This window comes from Pyrus communis, chromosome 5 (genome assembly GCF_041283825.1).
Source record: "Pyrus communis isolate YQ-2024b chromosome 5, ASM4128382v1, whole genome shotgun sequence".
Lineage (NCBI taxonomy): Eukaryota > Viridiplantae > Streptophyta > Magnoliopsida > Rosales > Rosaceae > Pyrus > Pyrus communis.
Window position 1 is genome coordinate 11,952,704 of NC_142569.1, and position 22,248 is coordinate 11,974,951.

The following is a 22,248-nucleotide window of genomic DNA, read 5'->3' on the forward strand; positions in this document are numbered from 1 at the left end:
TCGCATCATTTTTGTGTCGTGCATGGTCCGTATGATGCTGTGAGTTAAAAAAAAAAAAAAAAAATCTTTTTACTAGTTTTAAATCTCAAATTATTTATAAATCCTTTAACATTTCTCTTACCGGTAAAATTACGATAAAAAAAACAATTAACATTCAATAGCGAAAGCGATCAAGAGTACTGCTCATGAAAAGAAGTAGACAAAGTAGAGAAATAGAGAGAGTTTACCGCGTCCGGTATTCGATTAAAAGGTCAAAGTTTTCACACAAGTCCCGTGTGAAGTCCAGCGGGACCGTGTCTTAAAATTGCGTAATTACAGTCAACATCCAAGGGCAGTTTCGGAAACTCAGGAAGTTAATAGGCGTTTTATTTTGTTAATTAAATCGTTAATTGGAACAAAATTATGTTAATAAAACTTTACAGAGACCCGAAAAAATAAAAACCAAAGTCGACAGAACAGAGAAAAACAAAGGGCAAGAAAATCTAGTTGGAAAAAAACAGAGGGGGGCTTAATCTCTTCGGCAAGTTATTTGGATTTGTTGGAGGGGTTTAAGCTTCTCATATGTCATTCAATTTTTTTGATTAAATTATTTTTTGGAAAGAAAAATCGGCAAAAATTGTAGTGGAAGGAGGAGAAGTTGGAAGCTTTTGTGGTTGCTGGAATTGGATGGTTTCTGTTGGGAAGGGCTGGGAGTAGATCCAGAAGCAAACCCAAGTCCCTGATCTGATCAGTTTACTGTAAAAATGGTATTTTTATATATTTTATTTATATTTCTGTTGATTTTTTTGGATAGTTCATTGATTTGGAGTTCTGGGATTTTGATATTGTATGTAGGTTGTGTTTAAAGATTGGAATTTGTTGATCATTTCATGGTTGTGTTTGCTTGACTTGCTTGTGGACTGATCTGTGCTTGGTTTGGAGGAGAACAGAGATTTGATTTGCTTTCGTTGTTTTATGTTTTGCTTCATTTGGTCGGATTTGTTTACTTATGCTGTCATGTTGAAATGCCCGTCTGGATTTAGTGAGCAACCGCTTCGAGCTTTGTCTTCGGTAGCATAAACGTATTGGCTACGTTGCTTAAAGTTTCGGAATTTAATTGACAGGAATGAGACTTTATAACTCAATGTGATTGAACTGAAATGCCCGACTGTGTTCAGTGAGCAACTGTTTCGAGCTTCTTCTTCGTAGCATTGACTTGTTGGCAACACTGTTTAGGGTCTAGGAATTTATTTGACTAGAGGGAGACTTTGTAACTCAATGTAATCAGTAATTTGGATGTCTGTTTCTGGGGTTGCCCTGGCAATGACTCATTGGTTCAGCTCCCGTATGCAATATGTACTAGTATTCAGGCTGCAGATTTAACGAGCATGTCTAAATCAGTCACTGAACATCAGTTAGATTTGTTTGGCAGTAGGAATATAGAGTCTTGGAAGTGAAACTGGGAATGATGTGGTTGTTTTTGAGTTGCCAATAATTTTGAGTTCAGTAACTGAGTTTGAACTTCAAAAGGTTCATTATTCAGCTTATTTCATGCTGAATCTAGCTTAGTTATCAGTCAACTTATTTAAACCGCTGACTCTCTTCCCGTTTGAGTGGTTAACTATTTTTTTATCAATTATCATAGAATGCATTATTTTCTTTATCTTCTTTATTTTGGATTGGATCACTCCTTTTTTTTTTTCTCTCTTAATTGCACGTATGCTGACTCTTCTGCTTAATTCTGTTGAGTTCCTTTGTTTTAAAAATTAAAAGAAAATCTTTCGGATACACTATGTGTTGTTGGCGTTACAATAAATTCTTGTTCTAATAATCCACTTGGTATATTAACTATTTGGACTCTTTACTCTAGGCTACTGCTATTAGTCTTGTGGTTGGATCTCTTGTTTGGATCGAGGATCCTGAAGAAGCTTGGCTCGATGGTGAAATTGTGGAGATTAAAGGTGAAAACTACAAGGTTCTCTGCACTTCAGGAAAGACGGTGGGTGCATTTTATTTTTGTTTACCACGAATTTGTGCATCCCGACCTCTGTAATTATGTTCAATGTTGAATCATTTAGCCTGTTCTGATAGTTCTATGGATCTTCCTTGCTTTCCCTATTTCTCGCAGGTTGTCGTTAAAGCCTCAAATGTCTATCCTAAAGATGCTGAGGCCCCACCCTGTGGAGTGGATGATATGACCAAGCTGGCTTATTTGCATGAACCAGGTGTCCTAGATAATTTAAGGTCAAGATATGATATCAATGAAATATATGTAAGTATTGACTAAATTAAATACATTCTTCCATCTTCTTGCGTATGTGAGTGTGCTTTTAATTTTAACTTTTAGTATATGAAAGCCAATGATCTGATGTACTAAATGCTGCTTCCAGACGTACACAGGGAGCATTTTGATTGCCGTGAACCCTTTTTGTAGACTACCTCATCTGTATGATAGCCATATGATGGAACAATATAAAGGGGCTGATTTCGGTGAACTAAGCCCACACCCGTTTGCTGTTGCAGACGCAGCATATAGGTACATTTTCACATTCTCACTACTTATTTGTTTATTTATGTGATTTCTTCTTGTCCAATGGTGTAAGGTTCCATTGGTTTGGTTGGTTACAGACTTATGATTAATGACGGAATAAGTCAGTCAATATTGGTTAGTGGTGAGAGTGGGGCTGGTAAAACAGAAAGCACCAAACTGCTTATGCGCTATCTTGCCTACATGGGAGGGAGAGCTGTTGCCGAAGGGAGGAGTGTTGAGCAGCAAGTCTTGGAGGTACCCAGGATTTAGAACCTCAGTTTAAGTTGCAAACAGATATGAGAAGTCATAAGATTTGATACAATTTATGATCCACAACTATTTTCTTTCTTATCTCTGTTTTATCTTTGTATGACGTTAATATGTTATGGTTTCTCTTGACTTTCAGTCAAATCCTGTTTTAGAAGCATTTGGGAATGCGAAGACTGTTAGAAACAATAATTCCAGGTGAGAGGGTCTTTATTCAAAATGTTTCTTCACGTCTTGAGTTTTATGTTTACTACATGCTCGACTTGGGTATAACTTTATTTGCCTGTCTTGATTGCTGCAGTCGTTTTGGTAAGTTTGTGGAGCTTCAGTTTGATAAGAATGGGAGGATCTCCGGGGCTGCAATAAGAACATACTTGCTTGAAAGATCGCGTGTTTGTCAGGTGTCCAGTCCTGAAAGAAACTATCACTGTTTCTACATGCTTTGCGCTGCACCACCTGAGGTAAATGAATCTCTTAATATGAAATTAAATCCAACTAGAAGCAGAAACGCTTAGTCTCTGTGTTTTCAGGCAAAGCTCAAGGTTTCTTCTCTAACAATTTGGATTGACTTTTCTTTGTCATCTCCAGGATGTTCAAAGGTTCAAATTGGGACACCCAAAAACATTTCACTATTTGAATCAATCAGATTGCATTGAATTGGATGGGCTTGATGATGCCGAAGAATACATTGCTACAAGGAAGGCAATGGAGGTTGTTGGAATAAGTACTGAAGAACAGGTATTAATGATAGAGGGTACCTTCAAGTGTTAAGATTTCTCATAAGTGGCCTTGAATTATAATTAACCTTTGCATCTGTATTTAGGATGCCATATTTCGAGTTGTGGCAGCAATTCTACATCTCGGAAACATTGAATTTGCAAAGGGAAAGGAAATGGACTCGTCCATGCCGAAGGACGACAAGTCTTTGTTCCACCTAAAAACTGCTGCTGAGCTTTTCATGTAATTGTGCAATTTCATCGACACAGTCACACACAAGCTGGTGCTCTTATATTAAGTTTGCTTCTCCATATTCTATAAATTAATAAAATGCATCCTTTTCTTTCAATGAATTTTGTTCAGGTGTGATGCGAAGGCGCTAGAAGATTCTCTTTGCAAACGTGTTATTGTTACGCGTGATGAAACAATCACAAAATGGCTGGATCCAGAAGCCGCAGCTGTCAGTAGAGATGCTTTGGCTAAAGTTGTGTACTCGAGATTGTTTGATTGGTAAGCTTCTATACCAAAAAAAGTTTGACTGAAGATATAGTAGTATGGTCTTTCCTTGGTTTTACTGTTTACTTAGATTTGGAACCATAGTTGAAACTGAGGTTACTTATGCTGGTATCACTGTAATTTCCCTTGTTTGTGCAGGCTGGTGGATAAGATTAACAGTTCAATTGGTCAGGACCCTGACTCAAAATTCTTAATTGGAGTTCTCGACATTTATGGATTTGAGAGTTTCAAAACTAACAGGTGCTTCATTGGTATTCCTTTTTTTTTACATAATTGACATGAAATAGTTTCGTCAAGTGAAAAAGTATCCCCCTTCCTCGATGATAGTGTGCGCATCAGATGCAAAATAGTTGGAGCATAATCTCCCATCAGTTACTTTCAAGTCATTGCTCTCATGATCATATAGCAGTCCACTGTGCTCCACTGAATACGCTAGGTTTCAACCAGATCCTATTGAGTATTGTAAATTTATCATATTAGGTACCACTCATATGATCTTCCCACTTTTTACGGACAGCCTAGGGTTGGTCGGAAAGTTCACAGTTTGTAAGAGAGACATGATGGTCCTGGTATCCATAAGATGCATTGAAAATATGATTTACATTTCAGCTCATTAGAGTGTGATAATCCATTTATTAGAACTTGTTTGGCTCTTTCTCCTGATGGTTGCTTATGAATTTTGCAGTTTTGAGCAATTTTGCATCAATTTGACGAATGAGAAGCTTCAGCAACATTTCAATCAGGTTTGTCGGTCAATGGACTCCCTATTTTCTCTATCCTCAGCACTTCTTCAGTACATCTAATCTATGTTGCTTATTTTATTTGGGCAGCACGTTTTCAAAATGGAGCAAGAAGAATATACAAAAGAAGAGATTGATTGGAGTTACATTGAATTTGTTGACAACCAAGATATCCTGGATATGATTGAAAAGGTTTGTGCTGTCTAACTCGAATACTGTAATTTCTTTCTATGTCGCTATTTAACACCATGTATTTATATGTATATTTAGTTTAATTTTTTTGTGAATGTACTGTTCAAGTAATTGTGTTGATTTGGTTTTTTGTTGTATTAATTATTCACACTTATTTTTATGATGATTCTTGTGTCAGAGTTCTTATGATGTTTTTAAATTTAACTCTGTTTTATTTCAGAAACCTGGTGGCATAATTGCTCTTCTCGATGAAGCTTGGTGAGTGAAATAGTTTGGATTAGCCTGTCGTTTTATGTCACGTTGATTTCCTTGACTTACCATTGTTTAAAAAGTATTTTGATACTCTTTTATGGTGCGATAACTGAGGCTTATTTTTTGTAGTATGTTTCCAAGATCGACACATGAAACATTTGCTCAGAAGTTATATCAAACATTCAAAAATCATAAGCGCTTCACCAAACCAAAATTGTCGCAAAGTGACTTCACAATTTGCCATTATGCTGGTGATGTAAGTATACTTGTTTGTCGACCTCTACGGTTACTGCTAGTTTTAGGGATAAATGTAATATGTTTTGGTTATAGAGTTTAGAGTCTTATCTGTACCAAGTAACAAGGTTTAATATAACTTTCAGGTCACTTATCAAACTGAACTGTTTCTGGACAAGAACAAGGACTATGTGGTTACTGAGCATCAAGCACTTTTGAGTGCTTCTACATGTTCCTTTGTTTCGGGCATGTTTACGTCATTAGTTGAGGATTCATCCAAGTCGTCAAAGTTCTCTTCAATAGGTTCTCGGTTTAAGGTCTGATATCTTTTCTTTTCTTTTTTTGTTTTTTTTTAAATTCTGTTTAAGCAAATGATTTGTATTTTTTCTTAGTTTTGTGAGTTATTAACACCTCATTTGTACTTTATGCAGCAACAACTGCAACAATTGCTTGAAACTCTCAGTTCTACAGAGCCACATTATATTCGGTGTGTAAAACCCAACAATGTTCTTAAGCCAGCAATCTTTGAGAACAAAAATGTTTTGCAACAACTTCGGTGTGGGGTAAGAGAATGTTGATATCTTTAGGTTGTTTTTTTCCTGATAGTGTTGTAATTAAGATTCCCGGCATTTATACATGGTCTGAATTCAGGGGGTCATGGAAGCAATCAGGATAAGCTGTGCTGGATATCCTACTAGGAAAGCTTTTGTTGAATTTGTAGACCGATTTGGCCTCCTTGCACCCGAAGTTCTGGATGGGAGGTATTTATACTTTTTGTTATGGGTTGGGGTTTTAAATCTTGATTGGTCACATCATTGAAGTTCCTAACATTTTTTCTTTCCGCTTATGTTATACTTTAGCACTGATGAGGTCAATGCTTGCAAGAAACTTTTAGAGAAGGTGGGCCTAGAAGGCTATCAGGTAAATGCTGATCCAATAATCAATTTTGCTTCTCAGCTTGAAATTCTAATACAGTGATGCTCTCTTTTGAAGTTGGACATTTTTTTTGGTACTGTTGTTGTCTTAATTTAATCCTTGCCGGAATGATGTATTTAATTTATATTATCCTCTAATAGGCAAAATAGTGTTCTCTCAAACTAAACCTAACCTACTAGCTTATTCATGTTTTCAGATTGGTAAAACGAAGGTCTTCCTTCGGGCTGGTCAGATGGCGGAATTGGATGCTCGTAGAAGTGAGGTCTTGGGAAAATCAGCTAGTATTATTCAAAGGAAAGTTCGTTCTTATTTGGCTAAAAGAAGTTTTATTTTGCTCCGTCTTTCTGCAATACGACTCCAAGCTGCTTGTAGAGGTAGATTAGTTAGATGCTAATTTGAGTTTTCAAGAACTTTTGCCTATTGATTCCTTGAGGCTTATTGCTGTGATGTTATGGTCATGTCAATTGTAGGACATCTTGCTCGACATGTCTATCAGGGCATGAGGAGAGAAGCTTCCAGTCAGATGATCCAAAGGCATTTGCGCATGTATCTTGCTAGGAAAGCTTACAAAGAATTGTATTGCTCTGCTGTATCTATTCAGACCGGTATGCGAGGGTTAACTGCTCGTAATGAGCTACGCTTTAGAAGGCAGACCAGAGCAGCAATTATCATCCAGGTAAAATGATAAAATAGATCAATGTTATAAACAAAATCTGCAGCTCTATTTTTATTTTGTTTTTCTTAGCCATGTGGAAGTTACACATGAAATTCCAATACCACTTTTTTGAATTTCAAAATGTTTCAAGGAGTGATTTAAAACTTTAAATGTCTATCATGCCTTCCTATTGCTATATCTGGCTATCTGGCTAAAAAGATTTAATGTTTCATATATTTTTCCTAAATGATTCTCTTTGGTGATTGCAGAGTCACACTCGCAAGTTCTTGGCACGGTTGCATTATAGGAAGACAAAGAAGGCTGCAATTACCACACAATGTGCTTGGAGAGGAAAGGTTGCTCGTATTGAACTACGAAAGCTTAAGATGGTAATAAGCTTTCTTTCTATGTTTTCTTTCATAGCGAGGTCTGTTCAATGAGACATGCATTATTAGGTTTAAGTTTGGACATTTTAACTGAAGAACGGAATCTTTTGGAGATGTATCCATCTACAATGTTTGGAGCCCGATAATTTTCCCAAGTGCTACCGAAATAAGATTTCTTGTCATGTTTCTTTAATTTTGTTTCCATTCTGTAGCAGCTGAGAAGTTAAGTTTGTTCTTTCGACTGTTGGCAATTAAATCTTAGTGCGTCTCATTTCTTTATTGTTATATTATGCAGGCTGCAAGGGAAACAGGAGCTCTCCAAGCTGCCAAAAATAAATTAGAAAAGCAAGTTGAAGAATTGACATGGAGATTACAGCTGGAGAAACGCATAAGGGTATGCATGATAATGAATTTACTAAAACGCGTGTAAAGTTGTTATACTGGTGTTTTGGCTAGGCATACAACAACTTAGATTGTTCTTTGCATCATCTTCTTGAGCAAAACTACTTTGGGGATGGTGGTTCTTGCTATCCTGTGTCTCTCATTTGAATGCTATGTTCTCTTGCGTGTAGGCCGACTTGGAAGAAGCCAAAACACAAGAAAATGAAAAACTACAGTCTGCTTTGCAAGAGATGCAAGTTCAATTTAAAGAAACGAAGGCGATGCTTGAGAAGGAGCGTGAAGCCTTAAAAAGAGCAGAAAAAGTAGTCCCGGTAATACAGGAGGTTCCAGTTGTTGACCATGGCTTGATGGAGAAGCTAGCCAATGAAAATGAACAACTTAAGGTAAAGTGCTCAAAAGTATAGAATTTGTTGTCGAGGACTGTACTTTGATATTTTAGAGTTGATACATCAAGAATGTACGCTAACTTTGGGGGAAATGAACTCGTACATTTCTATTTGCTGATAAATTTTAACCTTGCATCCCTATTTACTTGTGTGTCTTGCTGATTAATATGTTGCAGGCTTTAGTGAATTCACTGGAGATAAAAATTGACGAAACAGAAAAGAAATATGAAGAGGCAAACAAAATGAGTGAAGAAAGGTTGAAGCAAGCTTTGGAGGCAGAATCACAGATTATTAAGTTAAAGACGAACATGCAAAGGTTATTTGAGTAAGCTTCTTTTGTCTGAATATCGTTCAAATTGCGACCAGTCATCACTCTCTCGCTCTCTCTCTCTCTCTCTCTCTCTCAGTTATTTATTTCATAGTGATTGTTACTTTCATTCGCAGGCTTGAAGAGAAATTTGCTGACATTGAGTCTGAAAACAAAATTCTTCGGCGACAGCAAATAAGTACACCTGTTAAAAGGGCACATGAGCACCCACCAATTCCACCAACTCCAGAAACTCATGTAGCACTCCTCTCTTATCTTTCCCTTTCCTCCCTCCCTCCCTCTCTCTCTCTCTCTCTCTCTCTCTCTCTCTCTCTCTCTCCGTATCTCTATACACACACACACACACCCACCCACCTCTTTATTGATTTATGCTATTATTTTACAGAGAGTAGAAAATGGTCACCATTTGAACGAAGAGAGCAGAACCAATGTAATTTTACTTCTCTCTTCTCTGTTGCTATCAATCTTCTTTTATCTTTCTCCCTCATATAGCTGCTCCCTATCTTTTAGTAGTTGACGGAAGCGTCTTTGCAGGAACCACAAAGTGCAACACCGAAGAAGTTTGGCACTGAATCTGATAGCAAGTTGAGGAGATCACTTGTTGAACGTCAACATGTATGTTCTAACTAATACGAACATCCTTTGATTAGGTTGGCTTCTTTTAACATCATGCCTGGTCCTTTTCCACAGGAGAGTGTTGATGCTCTTATCAATTGTGTCGTGAAAAACGTTGGGTTCAGTCAAGGAAAGCCTGTTGCGGCCATTACCATCTACAAGTGTCTTCTCCACTGGAAATCTTTTGAGGCTGAAAGGACTAGTGTGTTTGATCGCCTCATCCAGATGATTGGTTCCGAAATTGAGGTAATGGCATTACTTTGTATAAGGTTTTCTGTAGGAAGTGAAAAACAAAACTGAAATCTGATGCTTTAAAGCATGAGAAATATGACAGAAATTATGCATAATCAATTAATCTGTCTATTGATTCCAGAACCAAGACCACAATGATCACATGGCGTACTGGCTATCAAATACATCTGCATTATTGTTCTTACTCCAACGAAGTCTGAAGGGTGCTGGTGCAGGTGCAAAGAAACCACCCGCTCCGACATCTCTCTTTGGGAGGATGACCATGGTATCCAGTCTTCAATATAATCTTTTTTCTACTTTCTCTTTGGTTCTTTTTGCTTTATATTTCGTTTGGAATGCATTATTATTTTGATTATTTCTTGGACATTTCACTCCTGTTTTATATAATATGGTTTTGAAATTGCAGGGTTTTCGCTCATCCCCTTCTTCTGCAAACCTTGCACCTGCACTTGATGTAGTACGCCAAGTGGAGGCCAAGTACCCAGCATTACTATTCAAGCAGCAGCTTACAGCATATGTGGAGAAAATATATGGCATTATTCGAGACAACTTGAAAAGAGAGTTGAATCCATTGCTTTCTTTGTGTATCCAGGTACGCTGAATTTTATTTGACTTGTCTGACTGGAAAAAAAAGAATCTTAGTCCTACCAAGAGGTGCAGTGGCCGTGATACAATTTTAGATATAAATCCAATTCATCTTGTGGTTTTTGACTTTTTATGTCTTGTTCCTAAACATTTTGAATGAGTCTCTGTTGAAATTGGTTTCATTATCCAATTGTTTTTGTTTTCTTCACTACGAACTTTGTTTTTTCATCTGTCATACAGGCACCAAGAGCGTCAAAGGGTGTACTAAGATCTGGTCGGTCCTTTGGGAAAGATTCTCCAGCGAGTCACTGGCTGAGCATTATTGACAGCCTTAGCACTTTCCTTAGCACATTGAAAGAAAATTTTGTAAGAAACTTATTGTACTATTATATACTAATTTTGGCTAATGCCATACATTTTACTTTGTGTTATTCCTATCCTATTCTTTTTTTGGGGTTTCAGGTGCCTCCTGTTCTTGTCAAGGAGATCTTTACTCAGACTTTCTCCTATATTAATGTTCAACTGTTTAATAGGTAAGTACTTTTTTCTGCTTGGATGTTTCATTGGTTATGCTGAAAAGTTCATTTATACCGGAGCATGTTATTCTTTTCCAGTCTTCTTCTACGTCGTGAATGCTGTACATTCAGCAATGGGGAGTATGTGAAATCTGGATTGGCTGAATTGGAGCTGTGGTGTTGTCAAGCAAAAGAAGAGGTGATTCTCCCCCTAGTTTGTAAATTGCTCAATTCATCCTTATTTATTTTCTGACTTTCGTTGGCTTCATCTCCCTGGATTCCAGTATGCGGGCTCATCGTGGGATGAACTTAAGCACATAAGACAAGCTGTTGGTTTCCTGGTAGGCTTAACCCTCTTTGTGTCAAACGAAACATATTCGTGTATTTGTCATTTTGTTAGTGAACTCCATATTGTAGGATATATCTCTCATTATAATTTATTTCATTAAATAATTGGCGATGGAACTTACTTGATCTTTAACTCACATTGACTTAACAGGTCATACATCAAAAGTACAGAATTTCATATGATGAAATCACCTATGATCTGTGCCCTGTGAGTCTCTCTTCTCTCTCTCTCTCTCTCTCTCTCTCTCTCTCTCAAATAGTCCAGCTTATTCTCCAGAGACACTCCCACTCAACCAACACTTTTTCTCTCGTCTCTCTCTGATATTAATTCTTCGTTTCTTCAGATCCTGAGTGTTCAACAGCTGTACAGAATATGTACTCTCTATTGGGATGATAACTACAACACCCGAAGTGTATCTCCAGATGTAAGCTTGTTTATGACAATATCTTCTTTAGTTAGCAGTATTTGAATTCATATCGTCCAGTGATTTTTGTTCTTAACAATCACCATATTTATCATTTTACAGGTAATTTCCAGTATGAGAGTACTTATGACTGAGGACTCGAACAATGCTGTCAGCAACTCATTTTTGTTGGATGACAATTCCAGGTGGGCTTTCGTTTTCTCATGTGTTCTCTGTTGATTAATTACTGGAAGAGTTTGTATGACAGAGAGTGAAGGAAAATGACCTTACATGTATAAACTTGCATGAATGCATGCAAAGCAATGCATAAAATGAAACCATGCTTTCTACGGGATGCTCTTGAAACTGTCTAGTGATTGAACGTTTATTTGCTTTATTTAATTTCCATTTACCCAGTGAAGACTGGCACTTTGAATTACCACTAATCCGTGCTTGTTAATATAGCATCCCCTTCTCGGTTGATGACCTCTCTACGTCCCTGCAAGAGAAGGAGTTTTCAGATGTCCAACCAGCAGAGGAACTTCTTGAGCATCCTGCCTTCGAGTTTTTACATGAGCGAGGCTAAAGAAGCTTGGACATGATTTTCCCTTGTTTTCTCTAGGTAGGACAGTAATTCAAATTCTATTGCATTTGTTTGTAAATCTTTTTTCTTCCTTTTCTTTCCCCGTTTTATATCCATGCCCCTTCAGTAAAATTCTTTATTCATTCTTTTATTTGGGCATTCAAAGTGTAAAATCCTCGCCGTCGAAAGGGGAAGCAGATACGTGGAAGTGGGTGTGCATTCTTTTTTCTTTCTCCTTTGTCTAGTTTCTTCTGCCAATCTATGCAGGAAGATAGATATTTGGAGTACACATACTTTCTTGTAGTGTGGTGGCTGAGCAATTTCTTTCTCCACCAATTTTTTGTTTGTACATAGAAACAATATATAAACAAGTCTTACTACATAATTTTAAGGTGTTTTTGGATCAGATTCTGGCCTTTTTTCTGCAGTTATATGACAGTTTTATTCATTTTGAACTTTTTGTTTCTGGCTCAAAAGATTTAAGAGTCTGTTAACTAGTGAGATTCTCCTCGTGCTGTTGGGTTCGCCTGTTATGGGAGCTGGAAGTAACGATTAGATGTGAGAGGGCTGGGAGACGATGGACGTTTACGCCGGCCCTGCCAAGAATTAATGCTTCCAGGACTGCAGTGTGTTGAATGAGGAGGGTACTAAAAAGAATAGAAGAGATGGAATGCCTATGGTGTTTCCCAATTCCATTGAGTTACAAAATGGGGCTATTTTCTACGTCCACTAAAAGCAAATTGTATTGTGGAATTTTGGGTTCCTCTACCCAAAACCTACTAAACAATAAATGAATGGGGATATCCTTGAACTCGAATGAATATCATATTGAGGGATGGTAAATTATGCAAGGTGGCTTGATCCATATAATGCGATGGTAAGTTCCCATTCCGATGATAAAATCTTACCTACAGGCAACAGCGTTCTTCTTCTCGTCACGGAACTTGTCATGTGATGAGAGATAAAACTTTTGTTTAGCCTATTTAAGAAAAAATGGATCCTCTCGCCAGTCATATACAACTGTCGACACTCAAGAGTTTGTCTCCTCAGAAAACCTAATTGACATGCAATAAAGCCCTCTTGTGCATCACCATCTTTGACTTCAATTTTTTTCTCTTCCTAACTGTTTCACCTCTCTCTAAACCCTAAACCTAAAGTCCAAAAACATTCAAATCAAAGAACAAGTTGATGAAATATCTAAATTCTTAGCAAACTTGACTTCCTAAAACATAAATGCACACCGACATCTTGAAAATCAAAGCAAAAATTGATTCAAATCCTTTTGTTTCTCCCTAGCCATGAGGATTTCACATGGCACTTGCCAAGTACCTCCATGTATTTCACAAGGGACTTCACCGTGCCCTTCTCAACCACAAGAAAATCCTCATTCCTCACTCTGCCTCTGGACCATATAGCAAATTTAGATTGGACCACCCTATGATTTTCTTCATACCAGTACAACTTGCCCTTCGTCGGCTTGGTTTGTACAGCTTGCTAAACCAGTCATATTGCACCTCCTTGGACCCTATCCACTGAAGGCTACTTTGGGTCCATGTGGTTAAATTATGAGGATCACCTGACTCAACCAATTTTGTCACTCCGGTATTTTGGTCCATGGCTTGTAGGTCCCTTCACTTTTCTCTATCTAATCTCCTCCTGCCACTTGGAAATTAGACAAAAACCACACATCGTGTTATGCATGCAACAAAATTTTATCTGGCTTTATTGGGTCCATTTCTCAGGCATTCGTGTACACGGTTACAAAACGTTTTGGTTCGAGTGCGTTAACATGTTATGTTGTTAAACTATTGATGAAGTAGAATTACGTTTGGATGTCCTTCCTAAAAAATTTAGTGGAAGTTTGTTCAAGTTGAATAAGTAATAAGGTTAGTACAAAAAGTTATCTAACATTTAGCGGTTATCTCAAATTGGTCACAACTTTTTAAAATACTTTCAATAACTATATAACGCTTTGAAAACTGGACACTTATTAAGTCACTATTGTTAGTTAAGAACTGAATATATGTGAGGTCATTATCGTTAGTGATGATGTAAGAAAATATTGAAGCTGGTTCACTCTCACATATCTATGGAGCTATGAATTCCCAAATCGGCCCCTTTTAACAAGTACATTTAAGGTTTAACTTGGCTAAATAAACTCAATTTGAGGATTCATAGCTTCATAGATGACATGTCAATGAAAATCAGCTTAATTATTTGCCTATATCCTCACTTCACACTAGTAACACTATCAGTTAACGTTGATGACCTAATGAATGTCAAATTTTGTAAACGTTGAATGGTTACTAGCTTGTACAATAACATACGAATCGATAAGCTTCATTTGTATGTTTGCTGCCCAAACCCTAATCTATATCAATTCCTTTGACTGTAATGATACAAGCTAAGATTCATTCTTTATATCAAACAAGAAAAAAAAAACAAAAAAAAAAAAAAACTAGGTAGCCGACGTGATATAGAATTCGCAATCCTAAATAATAATGTACTCTAAATTTGTCTTTTACTCAATCGAGGATGAATAAGATGATACCTAATGGGAGAAGTCCGAGTGTGTCACTTTCATTATCACATGGCACACATCAAAAACATCCAAGTTGAACCTCTCTTAATTTGTAGAGCATCATTTTCATATGGCTTATCATATTTGTTTCCAATTTGTGGTCATGATTTGTTCAAAGTTTTCCAATGATTGCAGCCAAGAATTCTTATCATCGGTTACGTTACGACAAAATGTTAATGTGAATCGTTTATACATACGTAATGAGTGCTATTTGTCATTAATACAATACGCGAGTTAATTTCAAAGTATTTTTGGTTGTACATATTTGGGCAAGCATGCCTCTATTGGTGAAAGACAAATTAACCAAGCTTTTCAAATATCTAATTTGTCACCAGTATAACTGTATACGTATAATAGTATAAGTTGCCAAAGTAACCAACTGTCGTCTTCGATGCAGAATCTGACAGCTGACTAAAAGGGTTTTGAGAAGGAAGAGTTTTGGTTAGTAGCACTAATGCTTCTAATTAGCATAATTAAGCATCTCACACCGCATGTTGATTTTTCAATAACTAACTAACTAATTAATTTATATACTAAAAGATAATGGGCTCGTTTGAAACTTCTTTTAAAATGGTTGAAAACGGTTTTGTCAAAATATTTTTTGAACCAATCTGTACAAATTCAAGTGAATTCTAAAAAAATACTTGAAGTGCTTCATACGAGCACATAACTGGAACTTTTATAACCTAAAAATGTTTTTTTTTTTTTTTTTAAAAGTGTTTTCAGTAATTTTAGAAACACTTCTAAATAAGCCTAAGGTGGTTTGCCACAACCATAACGAAAGAAAATAGCAAAAATAAGAAATAAAAAATCCAAATGCATTGATTTGGTCATAGTCAATGGTGCCCCTCTTAATTAGTATAATTGAACAATTATATGGATTATGGAGATCAATTAGTTGGTAAAAAATCAAGGTTTATAGGTGATGATGGGTGGCCGATCATATATCTGTTGCACATGTATTAGTTGGGTAAAATGGAATTTTAATTTGCTAACAACAAAGACATTTGACTAATTTCTCACTAACGGTATAATTGAAGTCACTAATATTATTCCAAAATTGTAGTTACAATCGGCTGATCCATGTGGTCTCATGTGTTTCAAGGAATCGAGATCTCTTTGTTCCTATCTGGTCAAACTCCATTCATGACGTAATCGTAGGCTAATCTCTAATTATATATGGTTTAAGGGTCACGTTCTGGTTTGAAACCCTAAACGAGTAGTTCATCAGAAATATTATAAGATGCTTGCAGTTAATGTAGTTGCAAAGTTAGTTAAGATCACCCATTCATGTTAGAGAGTAGTGAGCTTAACGATTTTGTTCAAAGCATAATCCACATATTCAGAGGTAGAATCGCCGACTTTCTCCGCATTTAGTTTCTTTTATTATTAGAGTTTAGAAACTATTTCTTATAGTTTCAACATTTTCCCTCAATATAAATGGTCAAACGGTATATTAATTAGTACATTTTTCTTTTATTATCAGGATTTTGAATCTCAAATGTCTAATCTAGTTCTACTTATCATTCTACATTCTACGTGCGCTCATCACTAATTAAATTTCAGTGACTTACTAATCAGTAAATAAGTTAATAAAGCTTTACTGGAAAACGTTGAGCTCTATAGCATTGCCCTCTGTTCATTTGATGATGATCATACACCTCTGTATATTATCATCTAATTTTTTTCATCAAAGATTGGTTTAGCATAATATTAAGCGTGGTGGTTGCAAAATTTGGTTTGCACAAATACTAAACAAATGGTTGACTTTCCCCACATAAAACCCAAGTGACTTTCTACCCTCTAATTTTTGGTATTTTTGTTTTTTCTTCAAAATACTAACCCCACCATAAAGTTTTGACTTTCCAAATGGGGAAATACCCGGGTCTCACCCACTAATAATAATGGTTTGTAACTATAAGATGGGTCACACCACATGGATTGGATTTGAGTAGTAGCTCTTATTGTGGCATAAATAAATAAGAAAAAACACAAAAAATTAATAAAATTGGTAGCTCGCATGACAAGATACTTACATAAATTTAATTTCTGGACGGTTAGGATCATTCCATAGCGACGATCATACTCCATCAAATTTTCTGTAGTTGCAAAGCTAATCCAACGTGTCGAAGCCGGCCTTAGATAGTGCCTGACATGTGGAACTCTGCATGCAAATACTGAAGCCATGAAACATTCATAAAAGTAATAATTTTTTCCGGAGTTTCTTCTCTACATTCTGCTCTGATCTACAGTAGCCAGGGTTCGAGGACAAATGCAGCTAGGGTTTCGAGGACCAATTTTAAATAAGATGCATTATTTTTGTTAATAATTGAGTTGCATGGCAGCTTTGGGAGGATAGAGAAGCATGAGACTGCGCCAATGGAGATTGACATGTCTATGTGCATGAATCTCATAGCACCTAAAACACCCACGTAGACAAAACATTATTTTTTGTGTTGGGCACTTAGATATATTTATTGAAGTTCCAACCTGCAAAACTTGGTTTCTCGAGAAGCCTTGAGATTCTGACAGAAAATATGAGTTTAAAATTCTTGGAACTGTATAGTGAAGAATGTGTCCGAAGAGGGAAGCTAAAATAAGGCAGCATCATATTGTATCGCTACGATTGAATTGATTATGGGTTTATTATTATTTGCACCCAGTAAATATGAAATACTTTCACTCCAAAATTATGGTGAGCATGAATATTGAAATGATGTTATTAAGTTTTGAGATTTACATAGTATAAATCTGTTCATTTTACATAGTAAACCTGTTCATTTTAATAAAATCAATAAATTAAGCGGTGACGTTCACTGCCACCACTTGAAGAATAAAAATACATTCGTAATTTGAAGTTGTTTCCAAATTGATCCAGTGTTTTACAAAAGATACATGACCTAGGAAAATTACAATTTATTATAATTTGGAGTTTTCTTATATATAATTGGTCAGGGACCAAAATTTTGTTATGACTAACTGAAAATTACGAGGAAATTGTAATAATAGCTCTTCAACTTTAACTCAATTGGAGTAATGGCTTACTCAAACTAAAAATCCATGGTCATTGGTCCTTTAACTCATCAAAACATGCAATTATGGTCATTTTCACCAACACCGTTAAAACTTCCGTTAAAATGAGTCACATGTACACACATGTGAGGCTGAATTAAGGGGCAAATATGAAAAACCAAATGAGAAATATTATAGCAATAGTTCATTAATTTTAACCCAATTGGAGAAATAATCCTTAACTTTTACCCAATTGGAGCAATGATCCATTAACTTTAACTCAGTTGTAGCAATGGTCCTTCCAATATGACTCATTTTGACGAAATTCTGACAGTTGACGAAAAGAACCATAGCTGCACATTTTGATGAGTTAAGGGACCAATGATCATGAATTTTTAGTTAAAAAACCATTACTCCAATTGAATTAAAGTTAAGGAATCATTGCTACAATTTTCTCAAAACTTACTCTTATATAGGATATCACTATAAAGATATTTATTGTATATGGGATTTTGTTCTATCATGTTCATCATAGTTTCACCATATAAATGCTTGAGTTCAATGCGTAGAGCTACCTAATCTTTAGAAGTGATTTTAATATGGTCTAAAACTTGTAAAATAGTAATTCTAAATAATTATCTAACGTTTGAAACTTAGACATTTGTCTGTCGCTAGAGCATAAGTATTGACGTGAACAAATATATATTGAACGGTTTGTTTAGATGTTCGCTACATGTCATCTATAAATCTTTGAATCTACAAACGGACCGCTTTTTAGCCAAGTTAATGTTTGGCTAAAAAAGGTGGCTTTGAAAATTTAAAGTTCTATAAATTTCCTGATAGTAAAAATCTAAAATTATCTTTCAATTTGTTTTGTTTACGCAATTATTCAACGTTGGTGACGTAATCATCTAACACTGATGACCTGACAAATATCTAATTTTCGAATTTCAAGTATTTATCTAGAATATTGAGTTTACCAGTATACATATCGAAGCCAAAATATTTCTAACTTCATAATCATGTTGACAACTTATTTGCATGAAATTTTTTTATACTAGAAAGAGTGCTTTATACGTACATGCATTAGCTATAAAAAAAACTAGACCTAAAAAGCACTAAATTGAGCTACACTATTAAGGTAGTTCTTTGTATCTATAAAATTTTCAATTAAGATAATTAAGTCCAAAAAAATATTTTTTGTAGCTAGTAGCTACACCTCTATTAAGTTTGTCACAATAATAATAAAATTTGTTTGGTAACTACACTTCTATTAAGTTTATCACAATAAAATAAAATTTTGTTTGGTCCTAATTACATTATTACAACATAGAGATTCTATCATAACTTCAAAATCTTAATTATAGTCAAAGATATTCAAGAGTATCATATATAAAATATACATTTAATCCTAATTAATCAGATGAATTTGTTTAGTGAGTATGGATTAGTCAATTCATATTGTTATACTAAGATGATAATACCAAATAGTGTATGAATTGAGTACCACAATGTGGGAAAGGGTATTTACTTAACTATATACTTATAGTAGTTTATGATTAATTAATTGGAAAAACCATGTGACATCTATAAAACTTGGTTTATACGACCTCTAATCCCATTTTTTAATCAAAACCTCACCTGAATCCTCTCTCACTCTCACTCTCGAACTTGGAAGACTATCTATGAATGGATTTTGACGGGGTTTGTGGTATAGTTACAACGGAAGGGGGCGGCACCTAGGATTAAGAGAAGGCTCCAATAGAAAATTCACATAAAAATTTGGAAATAAATAACATAAAATATAAAGCCCGATGCCACATGCAGGCCTATGGTAGCGCCAGGTGCAATGACCCTAAAATGGTCTTTGGGTGATTAATTAGGAGATAACTTGAGACTTCATTCAAACTGTGTTACCGACCTCATCAACCGATTATATCCCATAATATAACATTACACTAAATATTAGAGAGACTATTTTTTATACTATTCGTAAAAAACATGATGTGGTGTTTGATGATATTTTTTTTAATGAGTTATAGAAGGAATCAAACCAACCGTCATATATATCCTATGTTCTATAATGATCTAAAAACTGATATTTCTGGCAATCTAAAAACTGATCTTTCTGGCAATATTATGTGGGGTGCGATCATTGACGGTTTCTTTTGACTATTATTGACACAATGAAAAAAAATTCTATATCTTTTTATATAAAGAAAACAAAAACATATTTTAAAATGACTTATTTAGACTGCCACTAATAGCAACCTTTATATTATAAAATTATTACTATATAAAAACATACTTATACCTGTTGGAAATTTAGTTATAAAATTGAAGGAATGAGCATTATTTATTTTTTACAAGAGAAAGCATTTAGTTTTAAATTTTTTTGGGTTAGATGAGTTTTTATGTTCTTTCAACCAACGATGAAGATAATTACACTGAAAAAATTCTAACTTAGCTACATAAAGTAATCACACTATTCTGACCAATTTGGCTTAACTTATATTTGCTTTAAATTTTATTGCTAGTGAAGAAACAATGATATTACACTGGAATTTATGAGGTCATCCACTTCCAAGGGATCAATGATTCGATTTAACAAACACATAGTCCATGTTCTCGTTCACATGCATGTGATTAACACAATGCTGATTATTGGGGAGTTGGAATCCTTAGTTTAGGGCTCTAATTAGAATCGTATATTATAACAACTTTTAATATATATATATATATATATATATATATATATATATATATATATATATTTAAGTATAGCTTTTATATATCAAAATTGGGTAGCACATGCTACACTGTACTAAGTTAACATCGTTAGAGAAGTTAAAAAAACAAATGAATTTATATAGAAAAGCCGTTCCAATGGAAATTGAAGCCTAAAACGAAACTGAAATAACTTCCTAATTTAGTACTTCAATATGATCTTTTTTTTCACAATAATATGAATTTGAGGTACATCAAATTAGATTTATGAGAATAATAGATTTTTTTCTTCTTCTTTTCAATCAAGAATATAAAGATGATCAAAATTTCAAGATATATAATAAGTGTATGAAGATAATGTAAAAGCCTAATTTAATATGAGGCCCAAACTGTGACATCCTACATCGCCCAGGGGAGTGATCCTTAAATGTATATTCCCATCCCTACCTAGCACGAGGCCTTTTGGGAGCTCACTGGCTTCGGGTTCCATCAGAACTCCGAAGTTAAGCGAGTAGTGCGTGAGAGCATTCCCAGGATGGGTGACCCATTGGGAAGTTGCTCGTGAGTTCCCAAAAACAAAACCGTGAGGGAATGGTAAGCCCAAAGCGGACAATATCGTGCTACGGTGGTGGAGTCCGGCCCGGGAAGTGATCCGCCCCGGGCCGGGATGTGACAATTTGGTATCAGAGCCTAACCCTGGTTGTGGTGTGCCGACGAGGACATCGGGCCCCTAAGGGGGGTGGATTGTGACATCCCACATCGCCCAGGGGAGTGATCCTTAAATGTATATTTCCATCCCTACCTAGCACGAGGCTTTTTGGGAGCTCACTGGCTTCGGGTTCCATCAGAACTCCGAAGTTAAGCGAGAAGGGGGCTAGAGCAATCCCATGATGGGTGACCCACTGGGAAGTTGCTCGTGAGTTCCCAAAAACAAAACCGTGAGGGAATGGTAAGCCCAAAGCGGATAATATCGTGCTACGGTGGTGGAGCGGGCCCGGGAAGTGGTCCCCCCCCGGACCGGGATGTGACACAAACTGCATGTCTTATATTCACCTTGCTTTTAGGCCGCCTCTATAATACAGTGATGTAAAAGCTACGTAATAATTTTTGTGTTTTTGAAAGTCTAATACGTTAGTATCAAAAGATAACAAAAATACTATTTTTACCACATATTTGTATTATCTCTCTAATAGAAATGAGACTTACATGTGTTCAGTTAGAAAGATAGTACAAATAATAATACAAATAGATAATGTAGCACTACTCAGAGAGTAAAGTTCAAGAAATGCGAAGTTCCTCCTAATGGGCTCGTACTCTCTGAAATTGTTCTACTTTCCAAAAGAAAGGCTGAGTTTTTATTGTGATCACACACTGCTAATTGGAAACTTTATACAATTTCATTGGTAATAAACTTGTGATTCTTTTATTTTAACAGAAGCTTATTTGGCTGGCCATGTTATATTAAAAATGAACCATTAATTGTTTAAAGTCAATTTGACTAGCTAGTTGACCAAAACAAAATCGACTGACAAGCAATTTCATGTAAAAAACTACTCTTTGCATTTTCTTTCAAGAGAAAAAAAAAAAAAACCCTACTCTAAATTAAAAAGTAAAGACCATGTCATTTATTGCACTCACTAATATGTTGACCTAAAATAGAATGTCATGAATTTTAGGCTTGACCATAACCCTGAGCAAAATGTTAATACTGGTATCTTGGTACTAATCATATCATCACTAACATTTTATGTTCGCAATACAAATATGTAGAACAAATCTAACCACATGCGATAAATATTCCTACTTGAATTAATTAATCAAATTTTGGTATTGCTTGTATTTAGTGAGCCACATGAAAGAAAACACATATGGAGGTTTAATTTTGGAAAGAAGATCTTTCAAATCTTTCCCAAGGTTGTTATGTGTCCATATAAATTGGTATAAGATTATCTTTGTATTTGGAGCCGTTGATTTGTGAGGTAGGCGAGGTGTATATATATATTCTCCTAACGTTGTTTAAATCATTGGGTAGTCGCCAACTCGATTATCTTTTTTGCTAAACAATAATGAGATCAAGCTTTAAAAAGTTGTTGTAAGTGATATGAA

At 35.6% G+C, this 22,248-nt stretch overlaps 1 protein-coding gene across 4 annotated transcripts; it reads left to right on the forward strand.

Moving 5' to 3' along the window:
• The first annotated feature begins 402 nt into the window (after nt 1–402).
• LOC137721610 (myosin-6) lies at nt 403–12,228 on the forward strand. 4 transcript variants are annotated; one of them, XM_088694318.1, is made up of 40 exons: nt 403–746; nt 1,850–1,978; nt 2,108–2,251; nt 2,370–2,515; nt 2,608–2,764; nt 2,916–2,974; nt 3,078–3,237; nt 3,365–3,514; nt 3,600–3,736; nt 3,857–4,003; nt 4,148–4,249; nt 4,695–4,752; nt 4,840–4,941; nt 5,162–5,199; nt 5,323–5,449; nt 5,574–5,744; nt 5,859–5,990; nt 6,079–6,188; nt 6,288–6,348; nt 6,560–6,737; nt 6,834–7,039; nt 7,288–7,407; nt 7,700–7,798; nt 7,977–8,189; nt 8,369–8,517; nt 8,637–8,757; nt 8,906–8,950; nt 9,055–9,135; nt 9,211–9,381; nt 9,509–9,652; nt 9,794–9,979; nt 10,213–10,338; nt 10,435–10,505; nt 10,587–10,686; nt 10,772–10,828; nt 10,987–11,043; nt 11,180–11,260; nt 11,363–11,445; nt 11,705–11,861; nt 11,989–12,228. In XM_088694318.1, the coding sequence occupies exons 1-39, from the start codon at nt 744–746 to the stop codon at nt 11,823–11,825; spliced, it is 4,542 nt and encodes a 1,513-aa protein (XP_088550444.1). In that variant the 5' UTR covers nt 403–743; the 3' UTR covers nt 11,826–11,861; nt 11,989–12,228. The 4 variants fall into 4 exon arrangements, with proteins under 4 accessions (XP_088550444.1, XP_088550445.1, XP_068316775.2 ...); XM_088694319.1 differs by having other exon boundaries at nt 8,369–8,508; XM_068460674.2 differs by having other exon boundaries at nt 11,705–12,228.
• The last annotated feature ends 10,020 nt before the right edge of the window (nt 12,229–22,248 follow it).